Here is an 18,087-nt window from a genome sequence, read left to right as displayed (position 1 = left end):
ACCGCAGTCACCACCCTGAACAGACCTGCCAGGTCAGGGTGGCCTCTGTCAAGCATCACGTGAAGTTCCACTTCAACCGGCTCATCTGGAAGCTGTCATTGATGAATTCATCACCTTTTGTTTCGACTGACGTAATGCCCTGTTCACTGGTATGCAAAAAAAACATGTCCTCCCTGTTTGAGGCTTGTCGGAGAGTTTCTGTCGAGCGAGTAGAAAATGAAAGTAAAGTCATACAGCAAGAGAACAAAGCAGCAAGAGAACAGAAGGAAAAACATCCAGCAGGGAGATCCAGAAGTACGGGGGACGACGGTGATTCCATTTGTTGCAACATGGACGGTGAGTTGGGATATCAGTGCAGTGGTGGAGAAAGCATCTTCTGATCAGTGTGTGTCGTAACAGTTGCAACATTACACTGTAAGAGTCTTGCTTTGAAAGTGTTACGTAGGATGAACACATTCTGTTACTTGAGTCACAATATCTGTCAGACATGTGTGGTGCAGTGAAAAGTACAGTACTTGAGTAAATGGCCTTTTACATTCCAGCACTGCATCAGTGTCAACACTGGGCAACATCCTGGACTTGATTCTTTAAAACATACTTTAAAAGAAAGAAATGGAAACTTCAGTTCAACACAAACCTCTCTGGCTGACTTATCCGTAGAACACATGACCTGACCTGACACAATGTTTTAATTCCCAGGAGATACATGGGCCAGGCTCACAGTGTCGTGATCACTGAGATGAGCCCTTAACTTTTCATCTGGCGCCATCATCAGGCCACAAATATGATCCGTTCAATACTTCGGTTTATGAACAAGAATACATGCAAAACAAATGTTATTCCCATCAGCCTCAGCTGTTCTATGGAAGATTTAAAATGTCTCAGTAAAAACCAATCACACATCAACTGAGACATAAAACGTTATGTGTAACAACATAAAGCAAAAATAACCCTTGCAACCCCATAAAACAACATGGCAGGTTAACAGCAGTAACAGTGAAATGTATTTGACTTATTCAGAGTCATTGTTCTCTTCTAGCGCTGACTCCATGGAGGATTGTAATACTGGGGAAAACTGGAGCTGGGAAGAGCAGCCTGGCTAACACCTTATTGGGAGCGGATGTGTTCAACATAAGCCATTCTTCCATCACCGACACGAGTCGTTCTCGTGCCGAAACCAAATCTGTCAACGGGAGAAGCATCGAGTTGATCGACACTCGCAGTTTTTTAGACACAAGTGGGTCTGAGGCAATGCTGAAGGCTGAGATAGTGAGGTGCATCACCGAGTGCGCTCCTGGGCCTCACGCCTTTCTCATTGTGCTTAAAGTGGAGAAATTCACACAGCACGAGAAGGACGTCATCAATAAAATATGCCAAGATTTCTCTGAGGAAGCTCTGAAATACGCCACAGTCGTCTTCACTCATGGTGACCAGCTCTCGCAAGGAACGACAATCGAGGAGTTTGTGAGTGAGAACAGAGATCTGAGTGCTCTGGTGGAGAAGTGCGGAGGCCGCTGCCACGTGGTCGATACTAAATACTGGAAGAAGAGCGGAGAGGACGACTACAGAAGTAACCAGTTGCAGGTGGCAAGGCTGCTCAACACACTGGGCGAGATGATCGAGGCAAACGAAGGAAGCTGCTACACCAATGAGATGCTACGAGCAGTGCAACAAGAAATAAAGAGAGAGGAAGAGCTCATCAGGCAGTCATCAGGGAATATGTCACAGGAAGTGATGAGCAACAAAGCTAAAAAATTTTGCATTTTGTTTTGAGTGATTCAACAAGTAAAAAGACGCATGTTAATACATTTTTTTCCAGTCTCTGTTTTGTTGTGCCAGCTATGATCAACACTAAATAATTCCTTATGTTCATCAACATTAATTCTATCTGGGAAAGAGGACATTTATTTTGACACTGTGATGACTTAAGTATCTTTGAAAGGTTTTGACTCGTTATTTTACACTTTCCATGACTTTGGATGCTGAAAGATGCTTTTCTGTTTTTTCATGAATGTTCATTTTATTATTAAAGAAATTGCTTGTTCCAAGTTATATCACGATTAAACAGCTGTGTGCTTTTAAGTGTTTTCCAGTCTGGTTTTTGTACTGTAATACATTAAAAACAGCATCTTGAAACATGTGCAGAGACCCCTGCTCTAAAAGGTCCCACATTAGCGAACACCATCAAACAGGACACAGTGCTGACAATTCGCTTTCCTATGAAACTAAAGATTATATTGTGCATTCTTATTCTGTGTTCAGAGACCATATGCATTTCTTAAAATATGTTTGTAATGGCTGGTCGTTTTATTTCCTAAAAATCAGTTTTTTTAGCTTCCAATTTACTTGCTGGTTCCCTGAACACATACGAAAGAGTCTCTGTTTAACTTTCAGACACAAATATCACACGTTACATGACGTCAGCAGCGTGTTGCTCTCCGAAGCCCCGCCCCCAGAGGGAGGGAGCAGGCGGACCTAATTCGTATAAAAGCGGAAGCCAAACTCAATCCGGGTCTTCCGCTGCACGTGAGGCACGACACTCGCACCAGAAATGGCCGCGCAGCAGCCGGAGCGCGGCGTCGACCTGGACCAGGACCAGCTCTGCTGTTCAGTGTGTCTGGACCTGCTCAAGGAGCCGGTCACCGTTCCCTGTGGACACAGTTACTGCAGACACTGCATCGAGGATTGCTGGGACCAGGAGGTGAAGAAGGGACGGTACAGCTGTCCTCAGTGCCGGGAGACATTCAGTCCGAGGCCGCTTCTGAAGAGGAACACCATGCTGGCTGAGGTCAAATCTGTGTGACTCACCAGTGAAAGATATTACAGCCCAATGCAGCCAGTATCTGTGGATTAATTATGATAAATACACATATGCACCAATGCACAGCTATCAAACATAGTGCCCTATTAAATACTGTGGTGTGAAACTGTCCAAATATGTTGCAAAATGTTTGCATTGCAACTACAGCTGAGCTCTGAAGCGGGCCTGCCTATCCCAATCATTGTCTATAAATAAGTGCACTTAAAAACTATATAAATAAGAATAACCAATTTATAGGATTGTGAAGCCTTCTGTCGTCATTCTGCTCCTGTCCTGTGTTTCCTGTAATGAACAGTGTTCGTCACCTTTCTTTCCCGTCATCCACAGCTGGTGGAGAAGCTGAAGAAGAGCAGCACCCAGCAGCCCTCTCCTCCTCTGGCCTGTGCCGGCCCAGAAGACGTCGTCTGTGATTTCTGCTGCGGGACCAGACGACACAAAGCCACCATGTCTTGCCTGACCTGCTCGGCATCGTACTGTCCGGCTCACCTCGAGCCTCACCGCAGTGTTCCCGTGTTGAAGAAGCACCAGCTGGTCTCGGCTGCAGTCCCACTGCAGGAAAAGATGTGTGAGAAGCACAACGAGCTGATGGAGGTCTACTGTCGGACGGACAGGACGTGCATCTGCTATCTGTGCGTTATAGATGAACACAAGAGACACAATACGATGTCATCTGCATCGGAGAGGGCTGAGGAACAGGTAGAGGCAAACACACAACCAGTGAACAGGAAACTTTAGACTGTTTAGTAAAACCCTGAAAGATCTGCACTGATCTGTTCGTTACTTTAATAATTGTAGTAACGAAACCATTCCCAAATGAAAAACAATCATTTGCTGTTGCTCTAACAATTTCTTGCAGAAACGGCTGATTGTGAGTCAAAAGAAAGTCCAGCAGAGATTCCAGGAGAGAGAACAGGAGCTGAAGGAGCTGCTACAAGCTCTGAAGGATTTCAAGGTGTGGAAATTCGACTTCATATTGAAACCTGAGTCTGCATTGAGCACTACGACGACATGTGGATGGGGCTTTTCATGTGTGAGCAGAGTTGTAGCCAGACTGCTGCGGAGAGCTGTGATGGGATCTTCAATGAGCTGATCTGCTCCATGAGGAGAAGACGCAGTTTGACCAAGCAGCTGATCAACGCCCAGCAAGAGACGGCGGCCGCTCGGGCCGAAGAGCTGCAGCTGCAGCTGGAGGAGGAGATCAGCACGATGAAGAGGAGAGACGCCGAACTGGAACAGCTGTCTCATACGGACGACCACATCCATTTCATTCAGGTACCACTTCGGTGCAGAGCGACTTTATCCATCAGTTTTTTGTGTTTTTATCTGTTTTGATAATTCTACATTACTGAATAATCAGTGAAAAGGTGCCATCTGCTGGCCATATTTGATGTTATATGTATGTTTTTTTCTTTTACAGAAGGTAAATATTATACTCGGAACTATTTGAAGGTTTCTTCTGGTCTCCAACTTACTGATTTCCCTCCAGACCTTCCAGTCCCTCTCCACCGCCTGTGAATCTCCAGACCTGCCACCTGTTTCCGTCCTTTATCCTCAACGTTCAGCGTTCAAACCTGTGACTGACTGCGTGTCTAAACTGAGGGATGACGTGGAGAGCCTCCTGGAGGACACGTGGCCCAGGATCTTTAGCACAGGTACCTGAGAGAAATGTATGAATCCAGATGCATACAGTGGTTTTATTCAGGTCCAGTGGTATTTAGAATCTGTTTTTCTGTCAGTGTCTAATATAGATGTTGTGCCGCCTGCACCAAAGACCAGAGAGGAGTTTTTACGCTGTGAGTACATTTAACTCGATGCAGTGCCACAATATACCAGTGCATTGATGATGACCTGACTGTTTAAAGGTTGATATTGACGTTTGTTTTCGTGCTTTTGTTCCTCCGTCAGATTGCCGTCCTCTGACCCTGGATGAGAACTCCGTCTCCAAATCTTTGTCCATTTCACATGAACACCAGCGGGTGACATGTAAAACCTATGAGGGATTTTCTCAAAGCAGTGACAATTATTACAGTAATTATTACACTGCAATCTCAGGCCGGAGGATTCGGATCATCAGGCAGGTGTTGTGCAGTGAGGCTTTGTCAGAGCGGTGTTACTGGGAGGTCAGATGGAGTGGCTGTACTTGGGCCGTGGCAGTGTCCTACAAAGACAGCAGCAGGACAAAGGACTTGGAGTTTGGAAATGACACCAAGTCGTGGAGTTTAGAGTGCTCCCCACATGGTTACTCTTTCCGGCACAACAACGGGAGCAAAGCGGTGTCAGGCCCTCGCTCCTCCAGCGTCGGCGTGTACCTGGATTACATATTAGGTACTCTGTCCTTTTATAACATCTCCGACACGATGACGCTGCTCCGCAGAGAACACGTTGCGTTCACTGAGCCTCTCCATCCCGGCCTCGGGCTGAAGGACGCACGCGGTGGACATTACGCAGAACTGATCAAGTTCTGGTGATGGGGTTTTGAGGTCCTGCCGAGTCATCTTTCTGCCAAGTTTCTCTGGAGTTTTTCAGCGCCAACAAGAAGTTCTGCAAGAAATACTGGCCACTACTTTGATGAGAATATACAGAAAATGTCATTCATGCAACCATAAACGAGCACTTTGATTTGAGGGGAAAAAAAGCCCATACAGGTATTTTCATAATTGCTAAACGGTAGAGTGGCGTTCATGTTTTTTTAAATGGTTTGGATTTAAACGCACTCATTCCTCTTTGGGGTCTTCAGATGTTTTTCACCAGGCACCATGTGGGTCCATGCAGAAGCTTTGTCTCATATAACACATGGCTTTATTGAGTTGTTGGGATTTATTGTACTAAACGTGACATATTTGTTCCATTTGGAATGCAGACTTTTTGTGATACTTAATAACATAACGGTTTACTGTCAAACCACATCAGTCTTGCCCCAGTTACATTTGTTTAAACATATTTGGAGTCTATGATGTCACCGTTCTTTATGATTTAGGTCATGAGTGGACATGCAACACATGGTTATTTTCAGTTATTTAAATTGTCCAACACATTGAAGCATTTATATGCAGGAGAGTATGTTTTGGATCAATTGATTTTTTTTTTACTAGTTAATAAATAAATGCATGCAGAAGCACAACTCATCACTTGTCTCCTGGCAGAACATTAACAGGCAAATGTGTCTCGACAGACTTGCGTGTCTTCTTTGCGTATCTAATGTAATATTTGCAATATCTTTTGCAGATTAGAGTCTTCATTGAGGTGACATATTTTGCTGTGGGGAGATACTTGCTGTGTGACGACATTTCATTATTGACGATGTCAGATGGCAACAAAAACAAATCCGACTTCTATTATTGATTCAAACCTCATTGATTTAAATGGGGTGAACAAAATATTTAAGTTGTTGGATCAACCGAAGACTGTCTTTGAGAGCACTGTCGCATGGACACTAGAGGGCACCTGTATCCTTAAGTAGGCTACTTCCTATTAGTATCAACAACTTGGATAAGAGTTGAGCTGCAGCGACACACCTGTAGCAGCAGTCACTACTCAAACAGCCAGGCGTGTTTCTGCAAATGTCTTTATGCTCAAGGATATTTAGGAAAAACTAATAATACATTTGCTTCACAGCAAATGAACCGTCCCGTTCACCCACAGGCTTAAACCATTACTCATCACCTTCGTCTCTTTGTCCCAGACGGATTAAGGACACTGAAGAGATGAACGTCTTGAAGACAAAGATCGAGTTATTTGCCATGCGGCATCGATAATATTTAATTCTCTGCCGGCGCTGTGCCGTAATTATTAGTTGACATATTGGAAGTTGTTGTACTCTATTGTCAGCTAAGAGTTTAGAAGCTGCTGATGAATAGAAAGCAGCATATGCATATGGCCTCGGCAGGCCCAAGCTGGTGCGACTGGACAGGTGACATACCTGAACCAGTGTTCGGTGTCAGCAAAGTGCACAGCAGCTTGATTCTGGTGAAACGAAAGAGCTGATGGCTGCCTAACAGGGCTTTGACTCTCTCCCCGCTTTCAAGAAATATATGCAACTTGTCTGTTAAAATGAGTTCTGTTCATGAAAAAACACCGTCCAATGGATTTTCATACTTTTGACAAACAAAAGGAATTCGTTTTTTTTCATGCAGAGCCCCATAGAACACACAAAGCATACATATTTCCTTATTTGGTGTAACAATGCTTTAAGGTCCAGTCTGTGCAAAGGGAAGGTGCCACTTCAAATGTAGAAATATATAAAATTAGTTGTTTTTTGTTGCAAATACCCAATTATTTTATTACAATGATAAATAGTATTATTACTAATACTCGAACCCCACTGCTACAGTATTAATAGTCAAAATAAAACAAAATTACAAAAAAAGTGAATTTAGCAAATAGCCTATACTCATACAGTAATAATTATTGTTATTATACACATGGCTACAGCTGTGGGGTTTGTTGGACCAAAAAAACCTTCACTGTTAGACGATTTCATACACAATAAAGTTGTTTTCTCTTTCCTCTCAGGGTTTACAGTGAAGAGATGCTCGGTACCGCCCTTCTGTACAAAGTCCCCAAGAAGACATTTCATGTGACTCATATCTGCTGTGTCAGCACTAGAGGCGCCACATTTGTCAACACAGAACAGATGTTTGGCTTCATTCGGCTCTCCTCGCGGGTTGAACTATGGCTGATGTTTATCGACACCCCGTTTTCTTCGAGTGCCCCGTACTCCTCAAAGAGCAGCAGAAGAGGATAGAAACGTATTTCCGCGTTCAACGCAGATCAGGCGGAGGAGACTGCGCGCTGAGGAGGGAGAACGAGCGGATCTACGGCGTTGCGTTCAAAGACCCAAAAGGTACGTCAGGAACTAAGACACCGATATTAAATATCATATTGTAGATGATAATACCGTCAACGTAGGGGAATAGTAATACTACGTTAAAATGTTGAACCGTTATCATTTGTGAGATTGGATCCAAAACAGAAATCCTGACGATCCCTTTCCCGGGAAAGTGAAACTTAAAGCACTGTTGCCACAAATGAGGTCAAATAAATATATTTTAACGGTAGAAAAGTCGAAGCAACAAAGCTAGTGTTGCCCAACACTATTTTCTAGCTATAAGTGACAGAAAAACAGAGTCTCTGCAAATACAAGGCCTATGTTGTTGTTTTTTCTTCCAACTAAAGGTCACATTTCTATATTTAGATCAGCAGGCGGTGCTGCAGAGATCTGAGCATGTTGTGGACGGTCTGGTGTTAACTGTCCGAGGCAGCCGGGAACCGCTCCCCTCCCGGGATTTCACCGCTCCAGCACAGGTTGGCACAACAATTAAATGAGGTCAATATCCGCCATTTAAACAAACGAGAGCCACGCGCGCGTGTGCAACTCCTACAGCCGAGCACCACATTACTTTTTCACTCACTTGTACTTTTTACTCCACTACATCTCAGAGGTAGATATTGTACTTTTACTCCACTACATCTCAGAGGTAGATATTGTACTTTTACTCCACTACATCTCAGAGGTAGATATTGTACTTTTACTCCACTACATCTCAGAGGTAGATATTGTACTTTTACTCTACTACATCTCAGAGGTAGATATTGTACTTTTACTCCACTACATCTCAGAGGTAGATATTGTACTTTTACTCTACTACATCTCAGAGGTAGATATTGTACTTTTACTCCACTACATCTCAGAGGTAGATATTGTACTTTTACTCCACTACATCTCAGAGGTAGATATTGTACTTTTACTCTACTACATCTCAGAGGTAGATATTGTACTTTTAACTGATCTACATCTCAGAGAGATTATTATTATTATTATTGAATTTAAATCAATGTGAGCGACTTGCAATTTTGCTTGCGCGAGCAGATATCCGCTGTGCAAAGTGATGTGAAAGCGCTCGCAAAAGTAATATGCATGCTTGGCTGTCTGAGTAGCACCTGACCTCAGTTTTGCTCGTGGACATTGACATTTATTTGCCGTCATATATTTCATTTCAGCCGTATAAGGTTGTAGATTCAAGAAAATGAATTACCATTTACAGTTACTGTTTTTATGTAGTTATATAACACCAGAGGTTGTATACTGCATCTTAATCACTCTGCATATTAAGGAATTTTATCCATGTACACGACGGCAGTTAACTGTTAACTGATGTCTCCTTTGAACACAGAGCCCACAATGCATTCCTGACTCAACACCTTCACCAAGTGGCGAAGAATATGAACTACGACTTGATTCTCATGTTGCGTGCGATCTTGCGCCCTTAAGTTCGAGTGAAGTAAACACAACCGTTGCTAGCTACAGCCAAGCATGTGACCGGCCTCTCCAAGGGATAAGTAGCGGAAACGCTGCACCAAGTGATCCGGGCTTCCAAAGAGGAGCCACTGGTGGAGCGCCTGAAGATGGTGTCCATGTGGACATCATTCAGGGAACCCTGGAGACCCAGCAGGTGAGAAATGTATTAAAGTTGCTCATTGGAGGGTACGATAAACCCATTTTTAGGATACGTCACAGGTGCTTGACAGAGCACTTTTATTTTCTCCTGTGGGTGTCGGCTGATTCATAGTGAGCAAACACCATGAGCAGTAAATTGAGGAATTTGTACGTTAGATCTGTAACATGAAATGGTGTTCAACGCCCACCACATCTCTTGCTCTCCTCCTAGGTGGATGCCCTGGTTTCACCCATGGTTGGCCATGAACCTCTCTCCACCCGTGTTGGAATCACTTTGTGTGAAATGGTTGGATCCCAGCTGACTGCAGGCTTTAGAAAGGAAGCAGGAGAAGAAACTATGCCTGGTGACGCAGTCCTGGTGGAGGGCTTCTCCGCACTTCCATCGAATGCAGTGTTCTTCCTCAACCTCGTTCCCTGGGATGAAGACCCAGATGGAACTGCAGTTCAGGTGCGATAGTGGAGGAGGGTTTTATGTTCTCTGCACCTCAATACCAGTATTTATTTTTATCCAGCCTTAAAAATAATTGAATTGTGACATTTTCCAGGTTCTGAAACTGGCCGTCAGCAACATCCTAACTACCTGTGAGAACAGAGGGTTTGGATCAGTTGCTCTCCCTCTGCTCGGTGCTGGGAATGCCCTGCAGTTTCCTGAGAGCGTGGTTGCCAGGGTTCTACTGGAGGAAGTTCATGCGTTTGAACAGAGCCGAGCCAGCAGAACGCCGTTCCTGGTCCGCGTCGTCATCCCCCCGACTGACGAAGAGTCCAGCGAGGTAATGGAAACGCACACTGCCATTAACACGGACTATTCACGATGAAACTCAAGTGTTCAAGTTGCATGAAATGATAAATCTCCACAAACGGATATATCTGCATATGAATGCAATGATTTAGCTAAGAACATGCTACTAGACGTCATCGCATGTCTCAAGTTGCTAACTGTAAACACTGAGCAGCGAACAGAAGAGGAAGTCTTGGCTATGGATATGCGCTGAAGCGGCTAAATCGTCTTCAGACCAAAAGCCAATGCGTTCCAAGATTGCAAAATGATTAAACATAAATCTTACAGTTGATCATTGAAGTAATAAACCAGTAGAAACAGTTGTATTTTAAAAGATTTGAGTTATGAACGTCAGCGAACATTTTAGTGAGTATATACTTGAATTGGTATTAAACCCTCTCCTTGTCTCTGCAGGCCTTCAGGTATGTCCAGGAAGCTTTCCAAGCCAAAATATTCCAACCAGACCAAGGTGGGCATAGATATTATATGACAGCAAAGAGTCAGAATTCAGTCCTGTGGTTTTCCTGTTTTTCTTTCTCTAACTTTATTATTATTCATAAATAAATAAAATGATCTTCTGGCACTTCTCCCTGTGGACTGAACATCATTGTTGTCTTCATTTGGCAGATATTAGTAGACATCCTTAAGTCTAATCTTAAAGCTAAAGCATTCCTTTAAAATCAGAAAACAAAGGTACTAAACAGAGACATTATTCTCTTCTAGTGTCAACAACAAGGAGGATCGTCCTGCTGGGAAAAACCGGATCTGGGAAAAGCAACCTGGCTAACACCATATTTGGAGAGAAATTGTTCAAAACAGACCATTCTCCCAACTCTGGAACAAGTGAATGTCAAGCTGAAACCAAATCCGTCAATGGAAAAAGCGTCACCTTGATCGACACTCCTGGTTTCTTTGATACAGACGGGTCTGAGGAGAAGATGAAGGCTGAGATAGTGAGGTGCATCACAGAGTGCGCTCCTGGGCCTCATGCTTTTCTCATTGTGCTGAAAGTGGAGAAATTCACAGAGCACGAGCAGGCTGTCGCCACGAAAATATGCCAATATTTCTCTGACGATCTTTTGAAATATGCTGTGATCGTCTTCACACATGGCGACGGGCTGCCCAAAGGGATGAAAATTTAGGCGTTTGTGAGTCAGAATGAGAAGCTGAGCGATCTGGTGAAGAAGTGCGGCGGCCGGTGCCACGTCGTTGATAATAAACACTGGAAGAACAACCAGCAGAATAGCTACAGGAGCAACCCGGTCCGGGTGGAGGACCTGCTCAACACAATAGACAAGATGGTGATGGAGAACAACGGAGGCCACTACACCAACGAGGTGTTTCAAGAAGTGGAGAAAGAAATACAGATGGAGGAAGAGCACATAAAGCAAAACACGTCGTGGGGAAGCGTGCCACAAGAAGAGATCAGAAAACAGGCAAAAACCAGAGTGTCTGACAGGCTCTTGATCCAACTGGCAGGCACAGCAACAGGAATGGTGTTAGGAGCTTTTTGTGGCTTGGCGGCGATGGTTGGAGTAGTCATCACGGCTCTGCATAACTGTGCAGGGTTGATGAAACTTGTGAAAAGGGCTCCAGCAATGGCGGCGGCAGCAGCAGGAGGAGAAGCAGCAGGACTGGCAGCCGCCGGAGTGGCGTTGGGCGTGGCCGCCGCAGGCGTGGCTGCAATAGGAGGAGTGATAGGTGGTATTATTGGACACGAGGCAGCTGAGGAAGCAGAAACACCATGGGAGGCAGTCGAAATTGTAACAAATGCTATCATAAACAGAGGGAAAGATGCTTTTAAGTTGTAATGGTTACATTACATTCATCTGGAGTTGTGTTTTCTGGCCACCTGGCGAATGTTTGTCCAACATTCACGCTATTTATCTCTGTTTTTAGTCTCAACCAAGGGGGGAGGGGGGTATCTGTCGCTCTTGGGGCCGACCGTGGCGCACTGGGTTAAGAGGTCGTCTGGGAACCGGAAGGTCAACGGTTCGATCCCCGACTGGGACGTGTCACGTGTCGAAGTGTACCTGAGCAATACACTGAACCCCCGGCTCCCCGATCAATGGCAGCCCACTGCCCCCTGCATCAGTCAAATTTCGTGTATGTGTAAATGTATATGACAATAAAAATGGTTTCTTCTTCTTCTAGCTGCTGAAAGCTCCGTAAAGACACTACGAGCGGACAATTAATCGCTTGTTTGTACAACAAAAATTGATTATTGCAGCTTTAACTGAAGGGAAAAAATGTTTGGGGCTGATAACCACAGCAGAATCAAAACAAGTTAAGCAGTGATTCTGAAAAAGGTGGAGGGAAATGTTCATTGTAAAGAGTCAAAACTCTGTGAATTATCTAAACATCGTTCTAATATAGGGACAGTGGGCCGATGCCATCTTTATATATCGGTCATGTGTGGAATACGTGAGTATATAAATGATTAAAGCAATTGACGATGTTTAATTATCTGACTGGTGGTTTGAATGTGGACTCTCTTTTACGTGTTGGATTATAAATAACGATATTCCACTGACCTGTTTCTCTATATTATGCCATTATTTGTTAGAAATCTGTTTTTCAACAATAAAAGCACTGATTGCGAACATGTTTTCTTATTTGTCCATTTCTTTTGACAATGTGAGTGAAGGTCTGTGTAGTTCACCCTGCACCTGCCACCTCGGGTCAACAGGGAGCTCCCTAAAGCAAGACACACGCTTCGTTTAGTCTTCATCCTGCAAAGACGAGGCACTAAGTGCAGCCCCGATGGGTGGTGTTGTAATGTAAAAGCTTTTCTGCAGGCCTTGAAATATTTTGCATTATAATATTTTTACATTTCATCCTTTACTTTCATAGTTCCCTAGATGTTCTCATAACAACTGTCAGGCCTGAAAAGCGTCCAACCGCCACAGACTTGAAAGACATTAACACTTTAAGTGTGCTTGTCCGCTCCTTTATTTTTGAGCTTTTTTGTAGGTGCACAATGCTACAGACTTTGCTTGAGGGAATTGCCGTCATGCAAGTTAAACATATAGAAATTGTACAGATAATACACTTGATATCTGTTCATCATTACCAGAACTACACATATCATTTTCAAGCTCATAGACTTGCAAGGATAAATACAGTTTCATTGAATTTAATCAAAATTGTGGAATTATTGAAATCGGTACCCTAAGTTAGTCAATTCAAGACAATTCAAGTTTCTCAGATTTGGACTGATGACTGTTCTTATTGTGTGCAAATTGCTGCCTGCCCCTTTAACACAGTGTCTCTGAGCACACAGGTGATGTCAATTAAAGTTGGTGGACATTGAGCCTTGAACCTCACACACTGCTCTGAGTAGAGAGTCAGCTCTATTTCAAAGAAAATCAAACCCAGCAGTCTTTTCATGAGACTGGTTGACGGTGAAAATGGCTGGCAAGCAACATCAGCAAGAGGAGCAGCATGGAGTCGACCTGGACCAGGACCAGCTCTGCTGTTCAGTGTGTCTGGACCTGCTCAAGGAGCCGGTCACCGTTCCCTGTGGACACAGTTACTGCAGACACTGCATCGAGGATTGCTGGGACCAGGAGGTGAAGAAGGGACGGTACAGCTGTCCTCAGTGCCGGGAGACATTCAGTCCGAGGCCGCTTCTGAAGAGGAACACCATGCTGGCTGAGGTGAGGGCAGAAAACCTTCCTGTTCCTCAAAATGTAATAAAAAAAGGAGTATTATTAGTTGGAACGGTACTTGTGGTGGTAATAGCAGTGATAGCGGTAAATCTGTTTGATGATGCTGTAGTTAGTGGGACATTTATACAAAATGATCATTTCACAGAAGTTAAAGGTTCTTTTTTTTGGTGTCAATCCAGGAATATTTTTCAAAGGCCCAACCAGTAAGATTGTTCTAAAAAAGTAAACAATGTATAGAGTAACTATCCATGGCACCATATCAGATCGGGGAAGGAGGGGCCAACTTTAAATGTTGAGTTTACTCGTTGTGCCTTTAAACATTGAAAGGTAGGGCACTTGTGGACATTTTCACTGCTGTTTTTCCAGTGAATTACTTTAAAAAACACACTTTCACATTTGTATTTTGATGCTTCTTAAAAAATTCTCCTGGTTGTTCAGCATTTCAATAACACCAGTAGACTTACTGCCTATAGGCAGACGTCTAGACTGACAACTCCTCTGGGTCAATGGATTATATGGCGGTATTGTAAACCAACGTTTGGTACAAAGTCAATTAGAAACTGTCTCCATTACATAGTTTGCCCAACAGAAAGCACTGATGAGTTGATCATTCAACTATCAAATCTTGCATTCACTACATATCTTAAATTACAGAAGTATTTTCATTGCTGGAGTGTTGTTTAATTCATGTATCTTTGGTTTCTTGGTCATCAGTGACTGACTTTCCCGTCATCCACAGCTGGTGGAGAAGCTGAAGAAGAGCAGCACCCAGCAGCCCTCTCCTCCTCTGGCCTGTGCCGGCCCAGAAGACGTCGTCTGTGCTTTCTGCTGCGGGACCAGACGACACAAAGCCACCATGTCTTGCCTGACCTGCTTGGCATCGTACTGTCCGGCTCACCTCGAGCCTCACCGCAGTGTTCCCGTGTTGAAGAAGCACCAGCTGGTCTCGGCTGCAGTCCCACTGCAGGATAAGATGTGTGAGAAGCACAACAAGCTGATGGAGGTCTACTGTCGGACGGACAAGAAGTGCATCTGCTATCTGTGCGTTATAGATGAACACAAGAGCCACAATACCATTTCTGTTTCACTGCAGAAAGCTGAGACGGAGGTAGACTGAGAGGTGTTTTTGTTTCAACGTAACTCATTCACTTATCTGTTCACTTTGTTCATTTTCAAAGTCCAGTACTCCCAAAGGGCACGAGGCCATAAAACGTACTCATTAAGTCTTTTAATGTCCTCTGTTGAGCTCGTACTGACATGAAACGTTCATTATGTGAATGTGGTTTTAATTTTCTTTCTTCAACATGAACCGCTCCAGTTTCCCAGCGAATAATCCCACTTTCTTCCTTCCAGAAACGTCTGGTTTCCAGACAACAGGAAGTCCAGGCGAGAGTCAAGCAGAGAGAGACGGAGCTGCAGACGCTGATCCAAGCTGAGGAGAACGTCAAGGTTTGAAACGGGTGGCATTAATTCATCGATCTTGACTGATTGTGAAATGTCGCTGAGGATGATGTGGACAACATGATGCCTGTGGACGTGATTTAAAAATCAGCAGTGCAGTCAGTTTCACAAGCCAATGAATGGGCATAACAACGTCGAGTTATATTTGGGTGCAGCTCGCAAGCTTCTTTTTTGAACCCGGAGTTAATCTTGAACTTTAGCTCCTAGAATAGAGAATTCAGGGAGTCTGTTCGACATGCGGCCAATTTTCCACATCGATCAACAATTTTTCTAATGGAAAGTCATTTTTTATTTTGGCCCCTGGGAGGTCAAAGGTCAACACCAGCTTGTGAACGGTGCCCTTTTCAGCTGAGGTTTCATCATGTTGTTCAAACGTTTTTGAGCGTTTTTAAAAAATAAAATACTTCTGATGCGTGCCAACAGAGTTGTGCCCAGACCGCGATGAAGGACTGTGACAAGATCTTCGCCGAGATAATCTCCTCCACGCAGAGAAGCCGTAGAGAGGTGAAGCAGCTGATCGGAGGTCAGGAGAAGACAGCCGTCGCTCAGGCTGCAGAGCAGCGGCTTGAGCTGGAGGAGGAGATCAGCAAGCTGAAGAGGCGAGACGCTGAACTGGAACAGCTGTCGCATGTTGACGATCCCATCCACATGATTCAGGTGCCAGACACTTTTTAGTGTTGGCTTTTGACTTTTTGACATTTCTTCATGATTGAATGAACAGTTTCCAATGCAGTACAGCCAAATTACTGACATTAATCAAATGGGACGGCTAAAAACAGTTCCATCGACTGGCCAAAGGAGACATTGGAACAGATGTTTTAAAACTGTTGTGAAAAAAGAAAATCTTTATTTTCAGGTGAAAGTGTAAAACTACAATAATAATAAAAAGACTGAACTTTAAATACAAGCAAAGGCGTTAAAGGAAAACACTCTTTGTACAAGAACTGAGTCGTGACTCCAATACTTAATCTGGACAAAATATTCTGGCTTTTTTGACTGAAACTCTCTATTTGCGTTGATATATTTTTAACGTATTGTTTTTCTGTCTTCAACTTCACCTCTGTCTCTTTTCCCCTCAGATTTTCCAGTCCCTCTCAACTTCCGGTGACTGTCCAAACTTTTCGTTGGATGCTGCTCCTTTGCGTTCCTTCGGAGATGTGACTGAGTGCGTGTGTGAGCTGAGATGTAAATTGGAGTCTGTTGTAAGGGACACATGGCCCAGGATCTCTGCCACAGGTATGACATGGAAATATATCAATTCTGACTCGTATGTTGGCCATATTCATGTCCAGTGGGTTATTTATGAAATGTTTATTTCTCACAGTCTCTTATGTGGACTTCTCACTGTCACCAGCACCAATAACCAGAGAGGAGTTTTTACGCTGTAAGAAATTCAGTCGAACATCTTTACTTTTGAATAAAATAATCATCAGCAGTGTAAATACTCACGTGGTTTCTTCTGGCAGATTGCTGTCCCCTCACACTGGATGGGAACTCAAACTACCCCTATCTTCACCTGATAGACGACGACCTCAGGGTGAGGCCTTCACCCACCGCGTACCCTGCTCACCCAGACAGGTTTACCAAGTGGCCACAGGTGCTGTGCCGAGAGGCTTTGTCAGAGCGCTGCTACTGGGAGGTGGAGTGGCATGCTCGCACTCTGTCTGCAGCAGTGGCATACAAAGACATCAACCGCACATCAGACGAGTCACAGTTTGGGAGAGATGACATGTCCTGGAGTTTAGAGTGCACGGAAAATGGCTTGCTGTTCCGTCACAATAATGTAGAAACAAGGTTGTCAGGGCCTTGCTCCAAGCGGATTGGAGTGTATCTGGATTATAAAGCGGGCACTCTATGTTTTTATCATGTCCCTTACCCGATGGTGCTGCTCCACAAAGTCCTGACCACGTTCACCCAGCCTCTTTATCCAGGGCTTGGGCTGCAATATGAATGGTATGATATTGGCGTGTTTGCACAGCTGGCCAAGTTATGGTAGTAAAAGTTTGGAATATCAAGTTGTGTTTTTTTGTTCTTCAACAACGATTCCCTTCGATTGGAAAACATGTCTTAAAATCTAAAAATGACGCAACTAGTTAGTACATAGTTCCATTGGTGTCGCGAGGGAACAATCTTCCTTCCTCATTTATCTGAAAGTAGTGTGCAGATCGCCACCAGTTGTGTCTGCAATGACCACTACTGTAGTGTGTGACTGAATTTAATACAAACAAAAGTTGGCTAACCCTTCCATCTAGGCACAAATGGGCTGTAAGGGGTCGTAAAATAGTTCATCCATGGATGAACTCGAAAACACCGGCAATGTATTCAGAAAATGGACTCACGGTCATCGTGTAAGACACGTCATAAAATCCTCTGCTGAGCCTTCTTGGTGATGGAGCTGATGTTAAGCTCCCACTTGAGGTCCTGGTTTATGGTGGAGCCCAGGAAGTGGAAGGACTCCACAGCGTCTTTAATTGTATTGCAATACTTCGAGTATGGTTTGTGATTTAAAAAATAAATTGTATTGCTTACATTGACGATTGTACCTGGTTTATTTACATGCAGGTAACACTCATTTAAGAGGGCCTGTGTGGAGTCTTTCCCAAGTCTGCATTGGTGTTCTGGTTTCCAGTTTAAAAAAAACGCAGGTTCATTTGTCATGAACACTGTAATGCTCATGCGACAGAAGGGCAAATGGCTGTTGGCCCATTTGTTTCAATGAAGGGAAAGGTCAAAGTTACAGCATACAATTATATCTCAGCCTCCAACTTTGTGAAAAATGCCCTTTCCTGTCTCACCGTGACATGCACCGGTCCATAAAGAAACGCTTGGTGTAAAGAGCGGAGTCCTGAATTCAACCTCGCCCGACACCTTAGGGATGAACCAGAAGGCCATCAGCAAC

The 18,087-nt window shown here is 44.0% G+C and overlaps 3 protein-coding genes across 3 annotated transcripts; all 3 read left to right on the top strand.

The window, feature by feature from the left end:
- Positions 1-256: 256 nt before the first annotated feature.
- LOC306796782 (GTPase IMAP family member 7-like) lies at positions 257-1,773 on the top strand (the record flags this gene model as incomplete). Its single annotated transcript, XM_079295850.1, has 2 exons — positions 257-336; positions 1,040-1,773. Exons 1-2 carry the CDS (start codon positions 330-332, stop codon positions 1,771-1,773), a joined length of 741 nt encoding a protein of 246 aa, XP_079151976.1. The 5' UTR covers positions 257-329.
- A 778-nt stretch (positions 1,774-2,551) lies between these two features.
- LOC306796781 (uncharacterized protein) lies at positions 2,552-17,184 on the top strand (the record flags this gene model as incomplete). The annotated part of the gene is made up of 16 exons (XM_079295849.1): positions 2,552-2,797; positions 3,149-3,517; positions 3,678-3,773; positions 3,860-4,093; positions 4,308-4,473; positions 4,558-4,614; positions 4,727-5,285; positions 7,334-7,397; positions 11,214-11,819; positions 13,479-13,715; positions 14,467-14,835; positions 15,081-15,176; positions 15,612-15,845; positions 16,268-16,424; positions 16,513-16,572; positions 16,655-17,184. 16 exons carry the CDS (start codon positions 2,552-2,554, stop codon positions 17,182-17,184), a joined length of 4,080 nt encoding a protein of 1,359 aa, XP_079151975.1.
- Positions 7,442-12,643, top strand: LOC306796569 (uncharacterized protein). The gene is made up of 7 exons (XM_079295574.1): positions 7,442-7,664; positions 8,016-8,125; positions 8,995-9,273; positions 9,490-9,726; positions 9,824-10,048; positions 10,471-10,525; positions 10,780-12,643. Exons 1-7 carry the CDS (start codon positions 7,493-7,495, stop codon positions 11,196-11,198), a joined length of 1,497 nt encoding a protein of 498 aa, XP_079151700.1. The 5' UTR covers positions 7,442-7,492; the 3' UTR covers positions 11,199-12,643.
- Positions 17,185-18,087: the final 903 nt, after the last annotated feature.

Source organism: Melanostigma gelatinosum, assembly GCF_949748355.1.
Source record: "Melanostigma gelatinosum genome assembly, chromosome: 23".
In the NCBI taxonomy this organism is placed as follows: Eukaryota; Metazoa; Chordata; class Actinopteri; order Perciformes; family Zoarcidae; genus Melanostigma; species Melanostigma gelatinosum.
Note: the sequence above shows the minus strand (reverse complement) of the source record. Positions and strands in the feature narration are given on the sequence as shown.